The sequence below is a fragment of the Eurosta solidaginis genome, chromosome 4 (assembly GCF_040869045.1).
Source record: "Eurosta solidaginis isolate ZX-2024a chromosome 4, ASM4086904v1, whole genome shotgun sequence".
In the NCBI taxonomy this organism is placed as follows: domain Eukaryota; kingdom Metazoa; phylum Arthropoda; class Insecta; order Diptera; family Tephritidae; genus Eurosta; species Eurosta solidaginis.
Window position 1 is genome coordinate 137,733,960 of NC_090322.1, and position 23,771 is coordinate 137,757,730.

General features: G+C 41.1%; 4 protein-coding genes across 7 annotated transcripts in view; 3 read left to right on the forward strand and 1 right to left on the reverse strand.

The window, feature by feature from the left end:
* LOC137250380 (protein transport protein Sec24D-like) overlaps positions 1-5,156 on the forward strand; it is a 12,766-nt gene extending 7,610 nt beyond the window's left edge. For 2 of the 4 annotated variants that reach the window (XM_067783051.1, XM_067783053.1), the window contains exon 10: positions 2,799-2,873. The gene's annotated coding sequence lies outside the window, so the exon portion shown is untranslated. Of the gene's footprint in view, positions 1-2,623; positions 3,184-3,242 lie in introns of those variants that run through there. The other 2 variants (XM_067783052.1, XM_067783054.1) reach the window with 2 other exon arrangements.
* A 1,315-nt stretch (positions 5,157-6,471) lies between these two features.
* LOC137250376 (cobalamin trafficking protein CblD) lies at positions 6,472-8,760 on the forward strand. Its single transcript, XM_067783036.1, has 4 exons — positions 6,472-7,212; positions 7,268-7,434; positions 8,124-8,288; positions 8,352-8,760. The coding sequence occupies exons 1-4, from the start codon at positions 7,002-7,004 to the stop codon at positions 8,634-8,636; spliced, it is 828 nt and encodes a 275-aa protein (XP_067639137.1). The 5' UTR covers positions 6,472-7,001; the 3' UTR covers positions 8,637-8,760.
* Positions 8,761-19,552: 10,792 nt separating this feature from the next.
* Positions 19,553-20,342, reverse strand: LOC137248207 (COMM domain-containing protein 3). Its single transcript, XM_067779081.1, has 2 exons — positions 20,124-20,342; positions 19,553-20,055 (listed from the first exon to the last, which is right to left on the reverse strand). The coding sequence occupies exons 1-2, from the start codon at positions 20,245-20,247 to the stop codon at positions 19,592-19,594; spliced, it is 588 nt and encodes a 195-aa protein (XP_067635182.1). The 5' UTR covers positions 20,248-20,342; the 3' UTR covers positions 19,553-19,591.
* Positions 20,343-21,163: 821 nt separating this feature from the next.
* LOC137248208 (piggyBac transposable element-derived protein 3-like) lies at positions 21,164-23,248 on the forward strand. The gene is made up of 2 exons (XM_067779083.1): positions 21,164-21,425; positions 21,515-23,248. Exon 2 carries the CDS (start codon positions 22,128-22,130, stop codon positions 23,118-23,120), a length of 993 nt encoding a protein of 330 aa, XP_067635184.1. The 5' UTR covers positions 21,164-21,425; positions 21,515-22,127; the 3' UTR covers positions 23,121-23,248.
* Positions 23,249-23,771: the final 523 nt, after the last annotated feature.

Below are 23,771 nucleotides of genomic sequence, written 5' to 3' on the forward strand. Positions count from 1 at the left end.
ATAGAATGGAAGAGGTGTTAGATAGGCCTCCAACCCCACCAAGGTGATGATGTGTCCACTCACATTATCGATTGGTACCAAGGTAAGCGAGACTTGGGGGCTGGTCAGACCCGCTTTGACCTGTGTACTTGGTACATGCGTGAGGTTAGGTCTTCGAAGACAGGCACTCACGTAAAACCTACACTCGCTGTTGCTGGTAAGTCAAAATACAAATTGAAAAAAATTTCTAATCTTAAATTGTTAAGTAAAATTATGAAAAGATTGTGTCCAACTCCGGAAGAAAAAACTATAAAATTTGTGTCAGTGAAATGATAATTATTGCTTTTGATTGGTATTTTGAGGCATCGTCATCGAGTTCCTTCTGATCGTATATGCCGGTTCTTTTGCATTCTTTTACATGCATAAAGTGCCGTTTAAGCCTTCCTCACCCACTCCTCCACGTTGAGCTTCCATGACAGCTTACTGTCTAGGATCATTCCTAGATATTTTGTGCAAGGTTTCCCCGTAGGGTCGCCCCTCCTAACTTAGGCCTGGTCCAATTAGGGGCCTTGTACCTCTTTGTAAACAAGACCATATGCAACGTCATCTGCATAAACCGTAAGTTTTTCTGGTCCCTCGTAGAATCCCCTAAGCAGTTGGTTAATGACCAGCGTCCACAGCAGAGGTGATAGCACCCGGAGTGCCCCTGTCCACTAATTTCGTGGCCGCATACAATCCCCATTGCGATGTAATCTTACTGCAGTTTAACATGCAGTCGATCCATCTGGGTAAGGCTGGATGTACTTTAACGTAATTAAGACCATCAATAATCACCCATTTAGAAAGCCCCGGCAATGCTTAAGAAGACTTCTAGAGCATATTCCTTATATTCCAGGGCTTTTTCTATGCTTATTACCACCCTATGCAATGCGGTGTCTACTGACTTGCCTTTGGTGTACGCTTGTTGTGTTGTGGAGAGCAGCTTTTCATCCACGTTGGACTTTATGTACACATCTATCAGCCTCTCAAAGGTTTTGAGCAGAAATTATGGGTCTATAATCTTTGGGATACACGTGACCGATCTTCCCCGCCTTTGGTAGGAAAGCTACACGAGCAGTTCTCCAAGAGTGCGGTACATGATTCAGTTTATGCACCCATCGAATATTATTTTAAGCCATCCCACGACCGCCCTACTTGAAACTTGTAGCATGGCCGGACATGTACCATCTGGGCCCGGCGATTTCACCACCACTACGAGGTCCTCAGTAGTGTAATTAGGCAGCATATATGAATGCAGCTATTTCCTTACCATTACTACAGCTCGCACCCGTCCTTCCGTTTGCGCATAGTAAACGCCAAATCCGCGCGCGCTAAGTCCAGATCCCTTTCTTCCCGATGGAAGCCACGGCTCCTGGATCAGCGCGTTAGGAGGAGGAGTTCGCTCGACGCCACTTTACTGTGTTGGAGGTTTATCTGTATGACTCGCAGTACCAATGGGCTGCTTGTCCCCCTCCAGCACCTTCATCGTGACGTCGTCGTCCTCCTCTAGCCCTTTTGGTTTAGAGTGTTCGAAGCCCCCTTCAGCCTCTTGTACCTGTTGTGCCGGGTGTTCCTCTGTGCGACTCACAGCACCATCTGGCTGTTGGTCCCCTTCTACCACATTCGGGTTGACGTGGGCTACCTCCACCTGTCTTTTTTCCCTTAGGCTTTTGAGGTCCTTTTCGACGTCCACCGTGTTAGGACTTTAATACCCGCGACTTCTTTTCCTGAGTCGCATATACATTTTGCCTGTACCTAAGGAGATTTTTCCAAGCTGCGCGTACAATATATCCTCCGCCTGCTTGTTTATTTGGAAGATGTATAACTAACCTTCGTCCGTAGGCCGAGATACAGTAAGGACCTTCGAATCCTGTGTCGGTATGTTCGGATTCTGATTCTGCAAAAGTCGCAGTGTATCCTCCGACTTCATCACGCATGGTATCCATACCTTAACTTTTGTTACCTTGGGGATTTGCGCTTTATCCACCATCTCAAAACGAGCGTTCGTGCCCTGCCTTTGGAGGTTTGGAACCACTTCCTCCAGCCATCGCAAGCTCGCGATGTTGTCGCACGCTATCATCTTCATACCATTATACCATCCCCCGAATCAAAGGTTGGAAGGAGCTTACTTGGTTATTCCCGCATCATCTTAAGCATTAAGCTAATAAGCTCCTTTTCTACAGATCTGGAGATCGGCTAAGACCTCACACCAACGACGATTTTCGTTACAATTGCTAGTGCATGCTCTCCAAGATGTAGATCCTGATCGAAAGTCACACCCAAAATTTTAGGGTGTAAGACAGTCGGTAGGGTAATGCCATATGGTCGACATTTGGCGCGGTCATGTTTTAAATAAGGTCACCGATGATTTGGTTGGTGACAATATCAGGTTTCGCGAGGCGACAAAACTGGAGAGATTGGGGAGATAGCTGTTTATTTTATTACAAAGCTCATCGATGTAGGAAACAATAGCATAGGCGTAGAAGCAATAGTGACTCCTGGTGGTAAAGGTAGCTATTGATATGTAGAAGTTAAGCAGAAGTTTGAATATGAGTTTTTTAAGTTATAGCAAAAAAAGCGTTGAGGATTTTTAATATCTTACCAGGTACCTTCGTACATGTTTCTAAGAATGAAGAATAAAACCTATTCAAACTCAATTTTCACCAGGACAAAGCCGCTGAGACTTCGCTATACTTTAACATACAATACGTTACCCCATTTTAGCACAACTATCATTTTTTGATTTTATTAAATTTTATAAAATGTTTCTTCCTCTACAGTTCTATTTCGGTATGGGATGGTAAATATGGCTTTCGCATTTTCTCCATCAATAACTGTGAAAAGGTGGAAGAAATCTATGCGTGTAAATCTCACATGTTATCTTGGTCGAGCGTTTCTTCAATAGCTCTCTAGTGGTGATGGTGACAGCAGAGAAACCCAACTGTTTACAAATGTTACACTTCAAAAAGAATCAAAATATCTGCCATTGCGTCTACGGCTCAAATACCCACAGTATATGAATGAATCGATTGCACCTAATTGTCTGCCTAACGGATAGTATACATATTCATCAAATCGAAAATATTGCACCAAACGAACTGGGTCTGAATACTGAAACAGTACACATATTCAAAATCGATGAGGAGGCTGTGATGATGGTATAGGGTGAGTTGTTGAATAACATACGAAAACCACTTTAACCCATCTATATATTTGCATTACAGCTAAAGCGTTACAAACAGCAAAAATTGCTGGCGCCAAGCAATTGGAAAAGGCAGTGAAGCTTTCATCACACCGTACGGATGGTGTAAAGTTAGAAACTGCTGTTGTAACAGCTGCCACCGACACAACGGTCATCTCTACTTCGCCGAGTAGCGGCTCGTCCGACTATCTATCGAAGACAGTATAATCATATCTTTTGCCAACACAGGTTAGCGATGTGCATGCACAGGAAATGATTTCAATTGGAAAACAAAAATCAATTAAGAGAGTTGATTTATTATTAAAGTATTTACTTTTCTTTATATCAACAGTATTAATTTAAGTTGCAATATCACGTACATATATAATAAGGGCGGCGGCCACCGTGGTGTGATGGTAGCGTGCTCCGCCTATCACACCGTATGCCCTGGGTTCAACTCCCGGGCAAAGCAACATCAAAATTTTAGAAATAAGATTTTTCAATTAGAAGAAAATTTTTCTAAGCGGGGTCGCCCCTCGGCAGTGTTTGGCAAGCACTCCGGGTGTATTTCTGCCATGAAAAGCTCTCAGTGAAAACTCATCTGCTTTGCAGATGCCGTTCGGAGTCGGCATAAAACATGTAGGTCCCGTCCGGCCAATTAGTAGGGAAAATCAAGAGGAACACGACGCAAATTGGAAGAGAAGCTCGGCCTTAGATCTCTTCGGAGGTTATCGCGCCTTACATTTATTTTATTTTTTTATAATAAGGGATGTGATACGATTGCTGTCGGAATTAGATTTGAAACCAATCAATACTCCTGCTATGGGTTGTAGAATTATTGTTTGAATAATTAGATTTAGAACAATAATAAGTCTGACTTAATTACAAGTCGTACATTTTTAAGTTCATCAATTATGACAGCAATCGGATTCCACGACACCTTTGAATATTATTGATCTGAAAAAAGAGTAAACCTAATCTGAATTTCTACTAAGCTTTAAGTTGTAGATTATTCAAATAATTGGAGTTTTTTCTAAAGCTTAAAATTATTTTCTGCTCGCTTAGAAAAGATTTCAATTGGAAAACAAAAACCAATTAAGAGAGTTTATGTTATTATTAAAGTACTTACTTTTCTTTATATCAATTGTATTAATTTAAGTTGCAATATCACGTACATATATAATAAGGGATGTGATACGATTGCTGTCGGAATTAGATTTGAAACCAATTAATACTCCTGCTATGGGTTGCAGAATTATTGCTTGAATGATTAGATTTAGAACAATAATAAGTCTGACTCAATTACTAGTCGCACATTTTTAAGTTTCATCAATTACGACAGCAATCGGATTCCACGACACCTTTGAATATTCTTGATCTGAAAAAAAAGAGTAAATCTAATCTGAATTTCTAATTAGCTTTAAGTTGTAGATTTAAATTGATTCAAATAATTGCAGTTTTTTCTAAAGCTTAAAATTATTTTCTGTTCGCTTGGAAAAGATTTCAATTGGAAAACGAAAACCAATTAAGCGAGTTTATTTGTTATTAAAATACTTACTTTTCTTTATATGAACTGTATTAATTTGAGTTACAATTTCATGTGCATATATAATAAGGGATGTCGTGATACGATTGCTGTCGGAATTAGATTTGAAACCAATCAATACTCCTGCTAAGGGTTGCAGAATTATTGCTTGAATGATTAGATTAGAACAATAATAAGTCTGACTCAATTAATAGTCGTACATTTTTAAGTTCTTCAATTACGAGAGCAATCGGATTCCACGACACCTTTGAATATTTTTGATCAGAATTTATACTAAGCTTTAAGTTGTAGATCATTCAAATAATTGGAGTTTTTTCTAAAGCTTAATATTATTTTTTTGCTCGCTTAGAAAAGATTTCAATTGGAAAACAAAAACCAATTAAGCGAGTTTATTTATTATTAAAGTTCTTCTGTTTTATATGAACTGGATTAATATAAGTTCCAATTTCATCTACATATATAATAATATTGAAAATAATAAATATTGAAAATTCAATTTTTTTGGTTCATATTTTATTCATATGGCTGCTCCTGGTAGAGTAAATCTGCAGGTAAAATTCACGTTATATGGCGGTTATATAAATGGTAAAACCGCAGTAAAATTGATTGTCAAATGGCTCGAAAATGTAGAGTGAAATGACGGAAAAATGACCGCCATTTGACGAGCATTGTGACGTGGGTGAGCAGCACAGTACTATGCTCACATCCTATAGGTGGGAGCGGAATGCACTATCACATTAATAGGAACGAAACGGAAAATTTGGTCACAAAACCTAATCCGCCCATGCAAAAATGACTATGAATATAACCGCTGCAGAAAGTCACAATGACCGTAAAATGACTAGTAAAATGACGTGGAGCGATTTTGCAGGGTTGTGACGTATGTGAGCAGCACAGTACTATGCTCACATCCTATAGGTGGGAGCGGAATGCACTATCACATTAATAGGAACGAAACGGAAAATTTGGTCACAAAACCTAATCCGCCCATGCAAAAATGACTATGAATATAACCGCTGCAGAAAGTCACAATGTCCGAAAAATGACTAGTAAAATGACGTGGAGCGTTTTTGCAGGGTAAGTGTGTTATCTTATCTGTCAACTGCCTGACAGGCTGTTCAATACATTGTTTACTATATAGTTTGGCAGCTTAATTCGAGGTTATGTTGCGAATAGAGTGGAAGGCACTCGCAAGCCGTGAAAATAGGCACTCGAATGGAGTGGAATGAAGAACAGTAGGAAGACCAGAGTTGCATTGGATCAATCATTGCATCAATATTAAAGATAAATTTAGAAAAAATAATTAAATACTTGAGTATAAGCAAACATTTTCTTTCAATTACTCCAATTAAGGTGTCCTAGATGCTATATATTCCAAAATTATAACATTTTATGTCTGTTTAAAAATTTAACTTCAATTTCCCTAAGATTTCCGTAATATGGCCATTAGTGTTGTTTGTGTGTGTGTGCAAATTTTGAGCGATCAGCTGCTAGTTGCACTACTTGCTAAAGTTTACAATGGTTCAATATGGCTACTTTTCACGGGTGATAGAAAGAGATACAGAATGAGACAGTGATAGTTATTTACAAATCAGGTTATCCCATCACTTTGGAATTTTGACGTTTATGCAGAAGATATCACACTTAGTCATCATTCACAATGAGCCAGAGCTCGATAACTCAATGGAACGGTCCTATTACAACAATCACATGAAAATTGCCTATTTCAACATTCCTCGTGTTCCAATCATGGTTCAACTATAAATCATTGTTTATTATAAATCATTGTTTACTATAAATAATTGTTTATTATAAATCGTTGTTTACTATAAATATAAATAAAATTTACAATGGTGCATGCAAGAATGTACGTTTTCATACATCTCTTCCATTCTTAAAGCAAAGGCAATCCATTGAACAGCTATTGTGAAACTTTTGATTTGACAACCGAAAGAAAAAATAGACGAAGTACGAAAATATATTCGAAATTAACTTGTGTTTTTATCAAAACATCAAAATAAAATCCTCCACGTCTGCTTGTGGCAAATAGATAACTAAAAACCTAGAAGAGAGTCCATATATTCAAAGTTATTGTTTAGACCAGAAGGAAAGTAACAAAACAAAAAGAACAAATAGCTGGCTGTGCAGTTTCGAAAATCGAAAAATTATATTGGAAGTAGTTTAATTAAATAAATGTTCAGACTTTGAAACAAAGAACAATATACATAATAATACACTGTAAACAAGGCCATTTTAATGTCACTTTCGCTTTTGCGATGTCTTAATAGGGGTGGAGGAGGGGTGCTAAATGCCTTCAACAATGCTACTAAATTAACACTGCCAACGTCGTCATCAGCATCAGTGCCAATATTAGGTGTCACCAGTTCAGCAAGCTATTCACGACGTAGCGATTCAAAGAATCTTGATAGCGTTTTTAAAGTGGTCAAATCGAAAGCGCGCGAAGAAGGTAAAATAATTGAATGTGCTTAGAAATGTATCTTCTGAATATAGCAAAATTTCAGATGACTCTACTTTTCTTGGCGGCGAGTGCGGGCCAAATTGGGAATTATTAGCACCTAGAGGAAATCGTTTTTATTTTCCAAATGCAGTTGGTCCCGCATGGCAAAGTGCATCAACAACTATTACACTCGAGGCGCCACTGGAATCACTTGTTGATTTTGATGGCAAGGTAATTCTAAAATCCAGTTACGCAAGCTTATATTATATGAATTAATTAATACCTACAATGTTTACACACACGAGCTTGTGCTGAGGTAGGAGCGTCCTCCGCCTATTACACCGAAGATCCTGGGTTGAAGTTCCGGGCAAAGCAGCATTAAAAATTTAGAAACAAGTTTTGTCAATTAGAATAATGTATTTTAGAATTTTTTTTTTTTTGAACTCACAGGCCGATTTAATATACATATGTTGTTATTTGATATTTCGACTTCAGTCTGAAGTCATCATCAGGAACCTTCAGATATGTTTATAGAGTCTTCTAGTAGAAAAGTCGAATAAATAAACAAATAACATATATTATTTTTATTTAAATCGGCCTGTGAGCTCAAATAAATGGAAAAATAGTTTATACCGATGGCCAAAAACGCAACAAAACCCTTAGAATATTGTTATGGCAGTGATTTGGCGAACACTCGATAGTGTATTTCTGCGATGAAAAGGTGCTCAGTGAAAACTCATCTGCCTTGCAGATGCCGTTCGTAGTCGGCGTAAAACACGCAGGTCCTGTCTCGCCAATTTGCATGATCAATTTAAAGGAGCACGACGCAAACTGGAAGAGAACAGTGACCTAAAATATTCGGAGATTATGGCGCCTTGTATTTATTTGCACACAATTTTTTATTAATATTTTGTTTGCAGGATACGAAACAAAATACAATGCTGGTATTCACGGTCCGTGAATGTCCATCTTTAATCAGAAAATCACTGCACGAACTTTTTCCAGCACCTGAAGTAGTATCAAGTGAGAAATTAGCTTTGATGACTTTGCGCTTTTCAGGTGATAATGAGCAGGGCGCAAGAAAGGTTTGTAGCGACTGACTCTACATAAAATATAAAAATATATATTAAAGTATTAAAAACTTACAGTTTGTTTTAGCAGCACGTGAAATTACCGCACGCTTACGCTTGCATGGGTATTGGGCCGATTTTATGAATCCTTTTAGTGGCAAACCATTTTATTCTTGGGCAAATGGTAAAAATCTTTATAAAGTCGATGATCGCTTTAGAGGTCTTAATATGAAGCTAATCAAAAAGAATCACTGTACGGTCATTAGTACCGAGGATGGGGAAGCAATTTTTTCTGGCGCCATATACACAAATGCCCCATGTGACTATTTACAAATTAAATATTTAATTGACGAACAGGTCTAGCAAAGAAAAAACAGATATTTTATTTATGAATCCAAAATTGTTATTAGTTAAATTACAAAAACAAATTTTATATTTGTATTAGTTCACACCTTAAAAAAGCCTTGTTATTACAACAATGGGATAATTGTGCTGTGTTAATCTTCTTCATAGAGTTGGTAAATAATTTTTGTATGGCCTTCTAATCGTATTTTTTTGGACGCCTAAAATAGTATTCAAAACTGTTATTGATGCCGAAAATCGGAACTATAGTACGTATTTCAAAAAGGCTAACAATCAAGTTTTGAAAGGCAAATGAATTTTAAAATTTACAATAGGGTTCGAGTTGGTAGTTTAGGGATGTAAATCTTAGATATTAATTAATAGAAAACAACCTGGATCCGTTCAAATGATGAACCGAAAATTAACAAAAATAAAGGTTCTGCAATTTGTAGAATCAAGATAAATGACACCGTTGAATTTCAAAATCGGGATAGAAACTGTAACCGATACCGTTTCTGTCACAGAAACGTATTATTATCGGGTTTGTCAATCCATATATTTGTGTTTCTTCAGTCTCCACCGCCGTTTTGAGGTTAGCAAACATTTTTTTTGCAATGATTTATCGTCGGCTTATATTCAATACCATCGATTTTGTTGTTGTAGCGATAGACACTACCCGAGTTTCCCGCTCAAGCGTACATCCGTGTCCTTCTGGCAATAACGCTGCCCAGCAGGTCGCATCAACTACCCGCTGTTGCTCGCACCAAATGCCTCGAGCTAATGCGGGCGCTTTAAACCATCACTACGTAGCATGGATAGAAGCAATGCCGAGCACCGTCTTATTCTTGGCGATTTCAAGATATACCACGGCCTCCGACATTCCAGCTTGCCAGTCGACTGGCACTGGAACCGATGCTTTTTGTTAACTCAAAACGAAAATATAACGGTATGCCGAAATCAATGGAGTTTGGAGGCAAAGTTGCTTCCTCAACTCAGGAAGCATGTGAGCTCTTTGTCGACTTCTTCGGGTCGGTATTTAACAGGTTCCGGACAGTTAGTACGTCATGTGATACAACTGCCATAGCGGAGTCTGTAAATATTGGTCAGTTCACGGTTACAGAGGAAGAAGTCCTGGAGTCCCTTATGAACCTTGATGTATCTAAGGGGGCTGGATATGATCTTCTGCCACCCTTGTTCTTAAAGAATTGTGCAGTTTCACTCTATCCGCCTCTTACTAAAATCTTTAACAAGTCCCTTGAATGTGGTAATTTCCTTGACGAATGGAAAGTGGCATTCTTATCGCCAATTTATAAGTCTGGCCCTCGAAACAAGGTAGACAACTATCGACCCATTGCCAAGCTATCCATCATCCCAAAGCTGCTGGACAAAATTGTAAATGACCAGCTATTTGCAGTTTTTAAAAACTATATTGTTCCTCAACAGCATGGTTTTTATCCAGGGAGATCCATCAGCACAAATCTCACAATATTTGTTAATTTTGTGGTTAATGCGATTGAGGACGGCGAACAAGTGGACACTCTGTAACTGATTTCGTAAAAGCTTTCGATAGTCTCAATCATAATCTTTTACTTAATAAACTCGAGAAACTCGGAATCCACTCCAACGCCCTAAGTTGGCTCCAAGTTCCAAAACAGGAAATTAATAGTAAAGATCGGCAGCAATCTCTCCAAGCCTATAATCGTTACATCAGGAGTACCACAAGGTAGTCATCTGGGCCCTTTACTTTTTTCTTTATTTATAAATGATATCTGCCAATGTTTTAAATTTTGTAGTTGCCTGATGTACGCTGATGATCTAAAACTTTATTACAGAGTTAAACACATTAGCGACTGCATAGAGCTACAGCAAGACATCTGGAATTGATAAAATGGTGTAATAGTAACGGTCTTTTCTTGAACTTCTCCAAGTGTAACATCACATTCACTCGGAGAAACGCATGCATAATGAACAGCTATTACTTTAACGATAGCGACTCATTCAATCGTACAACTACTGTTAAGGATTTAGGAGTATACTTAGACTCGAAGCTTAGATTCGACTTTCATAGGGAGTACATAATCAGTGCTGCCAATTCAAAACTCGGCTTTCTCAAACGTAATTCCAAAGACTTTTTTGATCCGCTAACGCTGAAGTCTTTACATTAGCCTTGTAAGATCCACTTTGGAATATGCCTGCATCATTTGGGACTCAGACTTTGTAACACATTCCAGCCGGTTAGAAAGAGTTCAAAGGAGATTCACTAAATTCGCGCTTCGACGAATGTTCACTTTTGAATCGATGCCATCTTATGCACTAAGATGTAGAATTTTAAATATTCAGTGCCTTAATACTCGAAGGAAAATTTGTGGTATTTTCTTTATCAAAGACATTTACGGCAACAAAATCGATTCTCCGGAACTACTTTTTCTTCTCCCCTTCTATGCACCTGAAAGGTGTCTAAGGGACAAATACATTTTCTACGTCCAAACGCGTAGAACGAATTTTGGAAATGATGAACCTATTCACAGAATGATCTCCTTATGTAACTCTTTTTGCAATCATGCCGATTTTAGCTCATGTAAAGAACATTTTAAAGCTGATGTTATTGATTACTTTCTTTTCAATTAATATGTTTCAGTATTCCTATTACTATATAAATGTTCTTACATGTAGTTTTATTTAAGCCGTAGCGAATTTTTTACAAAAATTTTTGTTATAATGTCGTTGTATTTATAAATTGTTACCATATATTTTTCTATCTCGATAATTTTTGTTTAAGTTGTTACATATCTGTGAGGACTATGTCCGGTAGATAATAATAATAATAATAATAAAGCATCTGACGACCTACCCATACTCCTTTCAATGCAGCGACCGGCTAATTTTATTACTTCAGGAAAGCGCCCTTTTCTTTATGTTTGCATGACAGATCCGATACTGGAGCGGGAAAAGGGAACGGTAATAGCGGAAGCAGCAAAATAAAATGCATCCGGCCCCAATGAAAAGAAAACCGGTCGCTACCTGTCTTTCACGAGCTTTCCAACAACTAATTTCGCTGATCGCATTCACTAGTATTCCGACAATATTGAATTAACAATAGAATATGATTTATAGCGAAAATAAGGTCAACAAAAGTTGAAACAGGGTAGGATTGTGAACACGTTCTTTTCAACCTCCCAATTTATTTTGAGCTGTGTTGATCGGAGACTCATACATTCCGGCAGCATAAAATACCAATATAATAATTTTATTACTTCAGGAAAGCGCACTTTTCTTTATGTTTGCATGACAGATCCGATACTGGAGCGGGAAAAGGGAACGGTAATAGCGGAAGCAGCAAAATAAAATGCATCCGGCCCCTAGGAAAAGAAAACCGGTCGCTACCTGTCTTTCACGAGCTTTCCAACAACTAATTTCGCTGATCGCATTCAGTCGGTCTTAAAAGGTGGACCGCAAATTATCTGGGTGGTCGGCAGGCATCGGTGCAATTTAGAAACGAAACATCAAAACCAAGGAGAATTAAACAAGGGGTGCCACAGGGTGGTGTCCTATCCCCCATTTTGTTTAATTTCTACATATCTAAGCTACCTTCACCACCGGAAGGAGTCACAATCGTTTCCTACGCCGATGACTGCACAATAATGGCCACAGGCCCAGGCCCAAAGATCGATGCGCTATGCAATAAAATAAACGGCTACCTCCCTGACCTCTCCAGTTTTTTCGCCTCGCAAAACCTGGCATTATCACTGACTAAATCTTCCGCGACCTTATTTACAACATGGACGTCCCAAATGTCGACCATTTTGAACATCCACGTCGATGGGACTACGCTACCGACCGTCCTACACCCCAAAATCTTGGGTGTGACGTTTGATCAGGAACTACATTTTGGTGAGCACGCAGCCGCAATTGTTCCGAGAATACAGAGCCGTAACAAAATCTTCAAATCCCTCGCTGGCAGTACCTGGGGAAAAAATAAGAAACGCTCATGGCTACATACAAAGCAATTAGCCAGCCGATTATGTGCTACGCGTCACCCACATGGTCGCCAAGCCTATAAATTACCCACTGGAAGAAATTACAGGCCTGCCAAAATACCGCTCTCAGAATCGCCACGGGCAGTCTTCTTATGTCCCCAAAACACCATCTGCATAATGAGGGGAGAATACTCCTCACCAGGGAGAGAAATGAGATGCTGATCAAACAGTTCCTGTTGAATACCCAGAAACCTGAGCATCCCAACAGACATCTGATTGATAAACCAGCACCGCCTAGGGGCTTAAGGAGTTGTTGTTGTTGTAGCAATGCTCGCCCCTCCTAATAGCCGCGACCGATCACAAATTGTCATCAATATCCTCTAACGGGAGTCCAAGGAAACTTGCCGTTTCAACAGGGGTGGACCATAAGGAAAGGGGTGTTAGAGGCGTTGGTTCCACATTACAATTAAAGAGATGGTTGGTGTCATGTGGGGACACATTGCAAGCAGGGCATACATTTTGTATGTCGGGGTTGATTCTGGATAGGTAAGAGTTTAACCTGTTACAGTATCCAGAACGAAGTTGAGCAAGAGTGACACGCGTTTCCCTGGGGAGTATGCGTTCCTCTTCTGCGCGTTCTGGATATTTTTCTTCAAGTACTGGATTCACCGGGCAATTCCCGACATAAAGGTCCGACGCCTGTCTATGGAGTTCACCAAGGACCTGCTTGTGTTTTTCCGCTTCATACGGCTGGGTTCTCAGGTGCCGTATTTCCTCAAAATGCTTACGGAGATGACTCCTTAGGCCCCTAGGCGGTGCTGGTTCGTCAATCAGATGTCTGTTGGGATGCCCAGGTTTCTGGGTATTCAACAGAAACTGTTTGGTCAGCATCTCATTTCTCTCCCTGATGGGGAGTATTCTCGCCTCATTATGCAGATGGTGTTCTGGGGACATAAGAAGACAGCCCGTGGCGATTCTGAGAGCAGTATTTTGGCAGGCCTGTAGTTTCTTCCAGTGGGTGGTTTTTAGGCTTGGCGACCATATGGGTGACGCGTAGCACGTAATCGGCTGGCTAATTGCTTTGTATGTGGTCAAGAGCGTTTCTTTATCTTTTCCCCAGGTACTGCCAGCAAGGGATTTGAGGATTTTATTACGGCTCTGAATTCTTGGAACAATTGCGGTTGCGTGCGCACCAAAATGTAGATCCTGATCAAACGTCACACCCAAGATTTTGGGGTGTAGGACAGTCGGTAGCGTAGTGCCATCGACGTGGATGTTCAATATGGTCGACATTTGGGGCGTCCATGTTGTAAATAAGGTCGCGGAAGATTTAGTCGGTGACAATGACAGGTTTCGCGAGGCGAAAAAACTGGAGAGATCAGGGAGATAGCCGTTTATTTTATTGCATAGCTCATCGATCTTTGGGCCTGGGCCTGTGGCCATTATTGTGCAGTCATCGGCGTAGGAAACGATTGTGACTCCTTCCGGTGGTGAAGGTAGCTTAGATATGTAGAAATTAAACAAAAGCGGGGATAGGACACCACCCTGTGGCACCCCTTGTTTAATTCTCCTTTGTTTTGATGTTTCGTTTCTGAATTGCACCGATGCCTGCCGACCACCCAAATAATTTGCGGTCCACCTTTTAAGACATGGCGGAAGGGTAGACCCTTCCAGGTCTTCCAGTAACGAGCCATGGTTGACCGTATCAAAAGCTTTTGATAGGTCTAACGCTACGAGTACTGTTCTATGGTGGGGATATTGATTCAAACCGCAATTTATCTGGGTGCTAATGACATTTAGCGCGGAGGTAGTGCTATGGAGCTTTCTGAAGCCATGCTGATGAGGGGCTAGCTGCAAATGTGCTTGGAAATGAGGGAGCAAAATGGCTTCAAGCGTCTTTGCCACTGGCGATAGGAGAGATATCGGACGATATGACTCACCTACGTTAGCTGGTTTCCCAGGCTTTAGTAGCGGGACCACCTTGGCCATTTTCCATTTCTCGGGTATGACAAAGGTGGAAAGAGACAGGTTGAAGACATGCGCTAAATATTTGAAACCCTCTTTCCCTAGGTTTTTAAGCATCGGCATGGCTATGCCGTCTGGGCCCACTGCTTTGGATGGTTTAGCGCGACCAATGGCGTCCTCAACCTCTCTAGCGGTGATGGTAATTGGTGACGCGCTGAGTTTGTGTTTATGTGCACGTCTATTGGCTCTCCGTCTATCTTTGTCGACCGTAGGATGCATTATATATTGTCGGCAGAAAGCGCTCGCGCATTTTTTCGCATCCGACAGCACCTTATCGCCAAAGGCGATGGAAACTTTGTCTTTGTGCTTAGTCGGATTCGATAGGGACTTTACGGTGGACCAAAGTTTACCTACACCGGTAGAGAGGTTACAACCTCTTAGGTGCTCTTCCCATTTCGCCCGCTTGTGTTCGTCCACAAGCAATCTGATGCGTTGGTTTATATCCCTTATTTGGGGGTCGCCTGGATCAAGCTGTCTTATAAGGTCGCGTTCCCTCGCTAAGCTCGCGGCCTCCGCCGGGAAGTGGGGCCGGATTTCGGGAATTCTCCCGGCGGGAATGAAATGTGCCGAGGCGGATTCAATGACCTTACGGAAGGCACGCTCCCCTTGGCGGGCATCAGTCGGGATAGGGAGGGTAGCAAAGCTGCTGTCTGTTGCAGATTTATATTCTTCCCACTTTCCTTTTTTGAAGTTTATGAAAGTGCGTTTTTCGGTGACGATGAAGTCGGCGGTACGCTCGAACGAAATAAGTATGGGCAGGTGGTCGGATGCCAATGTTACCATCGGCTGCCAGTTGACGCAGTTTACGAGTTCTGCGCTCACGATTGAGATATCTGGCGAGCTATGACAGCTTCCTACCATACGTGTGGGGGCGTCTCCGTTAATTGTGCAGAACGTCGTTTCGTCTATTTGATCCGCCAACATCTCACCCCTACTGTCCGCCCGCAAGTTTGAATGCCATAGGTCGTGATGGGCATTGAAATCGCCTAAGATAATGCGATTGTTGCCAGTGAGTAAGGCCTCGATATTAGGGCGGTATCCACTGGGGCAACAGGTGACAGGAGGGATGTAGATGTTGATGATTTCTAGATTTGCATCACCTGACCGGACAGATAGGCCTTGACGTTCTAAGACATTGTCACTGCGGTCGATGCCAGGATCAAATATATGATATTGCACAGAGTGGTGTATAATAAACGCGAGGCCGCCTCCATTTCCGCTCTCGCGGTCTTTCCTGTGGACATTATAACCAGAGCAGGTCTGCAATGCAGATCTTGCTGTGAGTTTAGTCTCTTGAATCGCAGCAATGCGGATGTTGTGCCGCTTCATGAAATCGACTATCTCCGTAATCTTCCCATTTAGTCCATTACAGTTGAACTGCAGAATTCTGAAGTGCATGAGGGGTGACGCCGCCACTCTAGGGGTAAGTGAGGGGTGACTACGCCTAGGTTGTGGAAGGCCAGGACGCAATTGCTGTTGTGGCCTTGGGACTGGGCGCCCTTGGGCAAGCATAGGGGTACCCGGATGATTTGGGTTTGCGACCTGGCAACATGGCGCGATGAAACCCGTCGAGGGGTTGTCGTCGCGGAGACCAGAACATCTAGGAAAGTGGCACCACCCAAGGCAGGAGCTGCATTGAGCGGATGTCGCAAACCTATATATTCTGTGCTGGCAGACGGTGCAAACGGAGGCAGGGACTAAGAGTCTGTTTCCCTGACCTGCACGATTGCTGCCAGAAAAGAGGGGAGGAGAAGAAGACGGGGGCAGGGGCTGATGCTCAGCATTGCTACCAGCTCTACTACGAAGGTAGTAGTTATGAGTGGTATCAGCTGTTTGAGTTGTTGGCGCCGTGGGGCGCGAGCAGCAGCGGGTACTTGTTGTGGCTTGCTGAGCAGCGAAGCTGCTGGAAGGTAGTGGGGATACGCTTAGGCGTAGACTACGGGACGCCCTTGGGCGTGAGCAGCAAGGAGCCACAAAAGATTTATAAAAGTTACGTGGACGTCGGGTATTGGGATCAAGCCCAGAACAACCTGTCCGATGCAACCATCCCTTGCACGAGACACACTGAACAGAGTATGACCGTCCTAAAAAGATTCTTTTCTGGCAAATGCAGCAAAACGATTTCTCAGGACCGGGGTGAGGAGACGGACCCGGATTGGGTTCGATACCTTCCCGGAGTAAGAGAATATGTAGCAGTCCTGCTGCAAGGAGCTGCTGGGAGGATGACAATTTGTGGGAGGGACGAAACAAATTAAATGGGGTCACACTGAAATGACAGTCCTTGGTCGGAAAAAATCCCGAGTCGCTCCGGTACATAGAACCGACTGCCTTGGGAAGCGGGGCTTAAGGAGTCATCTCCGTGAGCATTTTGAGAAAATACGGCACCTAAGAACCGAGCCGTATGAAGCGAAAAAACACAAGCAGGTCCTTGGTGAACTCCATAAACAGGCGTCGGACCTTTATGCCGTGAATTGCCCGGTGAATCCAGTACTTAAAGAAAAGTATCCAAAACTCGCGGAAGAGGAACGCATACTCCCCAGGGAAACACGTGTCACTCTTGCTCAACTTCGTTCTGGATACTGTAACAGGTTAAACTCTTACCTATCCAGAATCAACCCCGACATACAAAATGTATGCCCCGCTTGCAATGTGTCCCCACATGACACCAACCATCTCTTTAATTGTTATGTGGAACCAACGCCTCTAACACCCCTTTCTTATGGTCCACCCCTGTTGAAACGGCAAGTTTCCTTGGACTCCCGTCCCGTTTGTGATCGGTCGCGGCTATTAGGTGGGGCGAGCATTGCTACAACAACAACATCGCATTCACTTGTATTCCGACAATATTGAATTAACAATAGAATATGATTTATAGCGAAAATAAGGTCAACAAAATTTGAAACAGGGGAGGATTGTGAACACGTTCTTTTCAACCTCCCAATTTATTTTGAGCTGCGTTGATCGGAGACTCATACATTCCGGCAGCATAAAATACCAATATAATTGAAAAATATGTGTTCCAAATTTTGTTACCTTATCTGGAAACACGTCCTTTCCAACTACCCTTAAAAAAGTGGTTCCCAGACTGTTGTTGTTGTAGCGATTAGGTTACTCCCCGAAAGCTTTGGGGAGTGTTATCGATGTGATGATCCTTTGTCGGATACAGATCCGATACGCTCCGGTAACACAGCACCATTGAGGTGCTGGCCCGACCATCTCGGGAACGATTTATATGGCCACATTAAACCTTCAGGCCATACCTCCCTCCCCACCCCCAAGTTCCATGAGGAGCTTGGGGTCGCCAGAGCCTCGTCTGTTAGTGAAACGGGATTCGCCGCTCGAAGGTGAGGTTGACAATTGGGTTGGAGAAGCTATATATTGCGCTACACAATCCCTTGAATCCCTGGTTCCCAGACTGGTGCTTTGTCATGTTAGTAAATATGCTGATCGGAATCACTTGACGTTCCGACAGTGTATTCAATAAAATTAACTATTCAGTTCCATTCCGACTGATGGCTGGCAAAGCGAGCATGCTTTCGCAAGGCCATCGCTTCATCTTCGGCACGCTTTTCTGGCCAGTAGAATACCCGAAATGATATCCCATTTCACGGACCAAAGCTGCAAACTTAGCAAGAGAACGTTGTTGTTGTTGTTGTAGCGATAAGGTTGCTCCCCGAAGGCTTTGGGGAGTGTTATCGATGTGATGGTCCTTTGCCGGATAAAGATCCGGTACGCTCCGGTACTACAGCAGCATTAAGGTGCTAGCCCGACCATCTCGGGAACGATTTATGTGGCCACATTAAACCTTCAGGCCATTCCCCCCTCCCCACCACCAAGTACCATGAGGAGCTTGTGGTCGCCAGAGCCTCGTCTGTTAGTGAAACAGGATTCGCCGCGGATAGGTGAGATTGACAATTGGGTTCGGAGAAGCTATATATTGCACTGGCAACCTGAAGGGTTGCGTTACACAACCCCTTGAATCTGGTATTTTAGTCGCCTCTTACGACAGGCATACCTACCGCGGGTATATTCTGATCCCCTAACCCGCTGGGGCCAAGAGAACGTACCTAGCGAGAATACTTGACCCTTGAGATCTTCATATTAGGAATCTCAACTTGGATACTATGCGGATGGTAAATGAACACAAACGTGCCAAATAGGAATAGCATCTAAAGAGATGCAGTCTCTCTGCGGATGTGGGCAAACTGTGGTCAACCGTCAAATCCCTGTCTAATCCAACCACACAGTCCAGTATCCATCCACGGCTTTACGACGTGGAAGGAGCAGATTACGCAAATATTGTACACTTAGACACTTGGAGACCAATTGCAAAGCGAGTAGCATGGCATTCATATGGTACACTGGTATGAATGTTGGAGAGTCGAGTTCAAGACACGGTTCACGAGAAGCTAGCTGATGAAGAAGTGAAATTCAGAAACATGTCCTAGTAACCATGGCCGTTTGCAAACTTTGCAATTATTCTCTAATATCAATAAGAGCAAGTCTCGCTAATTAAAAATACAGTTGTACGCCACGTCGATGGTGTTACGCTGCCGAGTGTCAGTCACCCAAAAAATCTTAGGGGTAACGTTCGATAATACTCTCACCTTCAAGGCGCATGCCACCGAAATTGGTATCTTAAGTATACAACCGCAACAAAATTCTCAGGTCGCTTACCGGTGGCACCTGGGGACTATTCCCCACGTACCACGTACATAAAAATTGACCAGCCGCTAAAGTGCTACGCGTAAACAGTTTGCTGGCCTGGTCTTAAAAACATATACTGGAAAGGCTGCAGGCATGTCAAACTAATTCCCTCGAACTGCCACGGGATGTCTTCTTATGACCCCGGCGATTTGTCACGTTACTCTTGCAAAGGTTGGCTATCTATGTACGTAAGCTTGCTCATCTGCTCATCAAAATCATAAATACGTCTTGTTCATTCGTAGGGATATTAGGTATGTACATAAATATTTATTCCGAAGCTATTTTTTCACAATGCCGCTCTACCTCTTTAAGTTTGTTAATTAACAATTGCATCTCCTCCGTGCTGCAAACAAATTCAACAACAGTTTCACGCTCTCCTCGAGTTTCATGGTATCGTCCAAGGTTCAAAAGAAAACTTACTTCGCCAGAACTGCTGTCGGATGTCGATGAACGTACATCTGCAGTAATACGCCACTGTATGTCTGTTATGTGCGGAAAATCACTGCCCAGGCGATGATGACGCAAAGTCAAGTTAATGCGATTATCTTCATATGTACGCACCAATTCCTCCAACACATCATCATTAATGTCAAAACTTTCTAGAAGTGTACGCAAGGAGCTGCCATCGCAACCATACTTTGTGGCTTCAGCTAATAACAAGACTATAGCATATTCACTAAGTTTCGCTTTATCAGCATTTGTCGCATAAATATCTGGAGCAGATGGTACATCTTGAATGGGAGAGGTACCACTTATTAGTGGACATATACATATGTATGCGAATCTCCGCCTCACTTACTTGCTTCACAAGAAATAACGTGCTTAAGAGTATTTGCTATGAGTTTCTTGGTAATTTCCATATTAACATCTTTTCCCAAATGCTGAAGACCTTTTACAACAAGTCCGGATAGTTTTATAGGCATTTTGATAACAATTTTATTGTTTTATTCATGGCAGAACGACACAAGTGGTAGCATGGCATTGTACAGGTTTACAAGTATGATATGTATGAGAGGGAAACAATTCCTTTCCCTTTCTAACACACGGCAGTTTGACACTTCGGTCAGTGTCAAACTAGCGTGGAACCCAGTGGAACCTGCGTGGAACATGAGTTTTGACACTGAACGAAGTGTCAAAATTACCGGGGTTGCTTCGTCGAAAGCGACACAGGGAAGCAAGAAAGGGATCGGAATTTCAGATATGGGTTGCTGTGATGGTAAATTTTTTTGAACGAATTTAGTAGGAAATTTTAAGTGCACCCATATGGGTCCTTTAGAAAATTATAAAAAAGTCTTCAATTGGGGTATCTGAGGACGCGTAGTTATTCCAGAATTAAGAATACAAACACGTGAGTTAAGTTTTTCTACCCGTTCAAAAGTTCTCCGCGAAAAACAGTTTGAAACCGAGGTCGACTGCAATAACCCGTCCAAAAAAGCGGAAAGAAAAATGAATAGACACGTTTTGTCCTGTTGTCAATAGTCCGAAGAGAAAAAGTATTCGAATTATTGGAAGCGAGGCCAAAACGGGTCTATTAATAACTCCCCCGACGGTTTTGGTCGTGTTTTAGCAATCGTACCCGGTAATAAAGTATCACAATTTGTTAATTAAAATTCTCCAAAATATATGGTTATTAAAGAGAGATGTAATTAAGTGCTCGTTTGAAAGTAAATAAGTATATTTTTTTGTAATATAAGAAAAAAAAATTTTAAGCAGTTTTCGATAGCAGCTACTAAACTTTTTTTTGTCCTAAGAAGTACAACAGTGCCAAATAGCATCCACAAAAAAAACGAACAAGAACAAGCATTTTATCAGGTGAGCGTGGCTGTATATGATGTTTTATACATTTTTTTTTTAATAAAATTATGTTAAACTTCTTGATCGTTAAAAAGATCGGTAGTAATATGGGGATGTATTTTTACTTCAAGCTCAAGGCACAGTAAACCTTTGTCACTCAATGAAATCATTTATGAATTGGAGAAATTAGATGATGATAGTCCATTTCCAAGAAATGTAACCATCTTTCCACCGGACAACGCCAATTGTGAACTTAACGATGAAGATTCCGGTGATGAGGAGATAGTAACATTGAGCAATCTTCCAGGTTTGATATAGATCTTATATAAATGTTTGAGAGTTTATTGTGTGAAATATTATTTTATATACCTAACATCGTTATTTTTATGTATGTAGGTTCTCAACTAAGAGCTCCGGCAGAGATTGAATGCATGTCCTCTGACAGTGATGATGACGATGTACCTTTGTCTTTTTTGGCTAAAAGGGGTCGAATAACCGAGGAACCCATAGCTGAGCAACGTGAATCAGAGCTTTCTCTACCCAGTTTAACTACAACAGCCATTACTTTCGTTGATCCAAAAGTATCCAACAAAGATAAATATACTTGGAGAAATCGCCACAATCCCTGCGGCCAACTAGAATGGGGAGAAATTCAGGGGGCACGATACCCTTAAAGTCCATTATATTATTTTGATTGTATGTTTGACGATGGCGTAATAGATCTTTTGGTTACATACACCAATATTTACGCCACTCAAAAAAACAAAGTTGGTAATGTAACAAACAGCGAGATGAAGTGCTTTCTGGCAGTTCTCCTTTATAGTGGATATGTTGTAGTTCCAAGAAGATACATGAATTGGGAAAAATCATCCGACACTGATTTCGATATTGTATATAACGCCATTTCAAGGGATAGAATCACATTTATCATGACTCACCTTCACTGTTGCGACAACACTCAAATAGCTGCGAAAGCGACAAATTTGCCAAGCTGAGACCACTGTTCAGTATGTTGAATGAAATATTTCTCGATATGGCTCCTTTTGAAGAAGTTTACAGTATTGACGAGGCTATGGTGCCTTACTACGGAGGACACAGCTGTAAACAATTTATCCGGGGAAAGCCAATTAGATGGGGGTATAAATTTTGGGTTTGTGCGACTAGATTAGGATATGTATTATGGTTTGATCCATACCAAGGCCAAGCAGCAGTTATTCCATCGGCTTATAAACAGTTAGGTCTAGGAGCTGCTGTTGTTTTACGTTTTTCTGATTGTTTACAATTTTGTTACCCAGATGTGCTTTTTCACCTATTCTTTGATAACTTCTTTTCCTCTATTCCTCTCTTTCACGAATTAGGTGAAAGAGGACTCAAAGCCACAGGAACAATTCGCGAAGACCGTACACAAAACTGTCCTTTACCGTGCAATAAAGATTTCAAGAAAACAGAAAGCGGCACATTCAAGTACAAGTCAAGTCAACCTGGAGATATTTTGGTTTGTAAGTGGAATGACAATAGTGTGGTGACTGTGGCATCAAATTCTGAAACAATAGAACCTTTACATAAAGCAAAACGATTTTCCCAGCAGCAGAAGAAATATATAATGATTGATCAGCCAGCAATTATAAAAAGTTATAACCAAAATATGGGTGGGGTCGATAGGTCCGATCAAAACATCGGACTCTATCGTACATCTGTTCGTGGTAAAAAATGGTATTTTTCATTATTTTCTCACTGCTTGGACATGGCCACACACAATGCATGGCAACTTTACAAAAGAAATGGAGGAGAGTACGATCATCTCTTATTCCGGAGAACTGTCGCCAGAGGTAACTTGGAAACACATAAAAAGAGTGAAAAACGCGGTCCCTGCCCTACTCCTAGAACTTATAGGGAAACTTCACGTTACGATAAGATTGATCATTTAATACAGTGCAATGAATCTCAGCTTCGATGTTGGATTTGCAAAAAAAATACAAACTTTACTTGCCAAAAGTGTTAAATTCATTTGCACCCTAAATCATGTTTTGTAGCATATCATACTCCTATATAGATAAACTGGGTACTAATTTTTTTCTTTAAATAAATTAAAAATAAAGTGAATTGAAATGAAAATGAAATAAAATAAACCATTTTCAGTAAAAAAAGTTGTTTCTTTGGTTGGAATAGGGTAAGATCGACTAACTTGTACTTAAATGGGCAGGTACCTACCTGCTTATTACTACTGATCGTTATAAAGATCATCATTTTCCAAGGTTTTCAGAAAACTCAGATTTTTTTTACTATTTTTCCTTGTTTACTAGATGCATTATGGTAATAATATTAAAAAATCACGTTGTAACTAGACAAAAAATAGTTTTAGTAAGAACCGGGTTAAGCTTATAAAACACAAGGTTATCCTTCCATTGGTGTTAATCTATAACACCATGTTATATATTCAAATTTTAATGTCTTTAAATTGTTGTACAGTTGCTCCACCAACACACAGGTAATACACTAAGGCCAGAACCATGTGCATAAGATTCTGCGTAATTAAGGTTATTATATATTTAGATTTAATGGTTTACTCCAAGTACGATGAATTATATTTAGATTTAATGGTTTACTCCAAGTACGATGAATTTTAACCTTTTCAACTATTTTTAATAATTTG

Excerpts from the sequence above, each read along its gene's own strand:
- LOC137250376 (XM_067783036.1), top strand. The coding sequence starts at position 7,002 with ATGTCACTTTCGCTTTTGCGATGTCTTAATAGGGGTGGAGGAGGGGTG. Across the intron at positions 7,435-8,123 it reads TTGTTGATTTTGATGGCAAG|GATACGAAACAAAATACAAT; the intron begins GTAATTCTAAAA and ends TTTTGTTTGCAG. Across the intron at positions 8,289-8,351 it reads ATGAGCAGGGCGCAAGAAAG|TTTGTTTTAGCAGCACGTGA; the intron begins GTTTGTAGCGAC and ends AAAAACTTACAG.
- LOC137248207 (XM_067779081.1), bottom strand. The coding sequence starts at position 20,247 with ATGCCTATAAAACTATCCGGACTTGTTGTAAAAGGTCTTCAGCATTTG. Across the intron at positions 20,056-20,123 it reads CGTTATTTCTTGTGAAGCAA|ATGTACCATCTGCTCCAGAT; the intron begins GTAAGTGAGGCG and ends CTCCCATTCAAG.
- LOC137248208 (XM_067779083.1), top strand. The coding sequence starts at position 22,128 with ATGTTGAATGAAATATTTCTCGATATGGCTCCTTTTGAAGAAGTTTAC.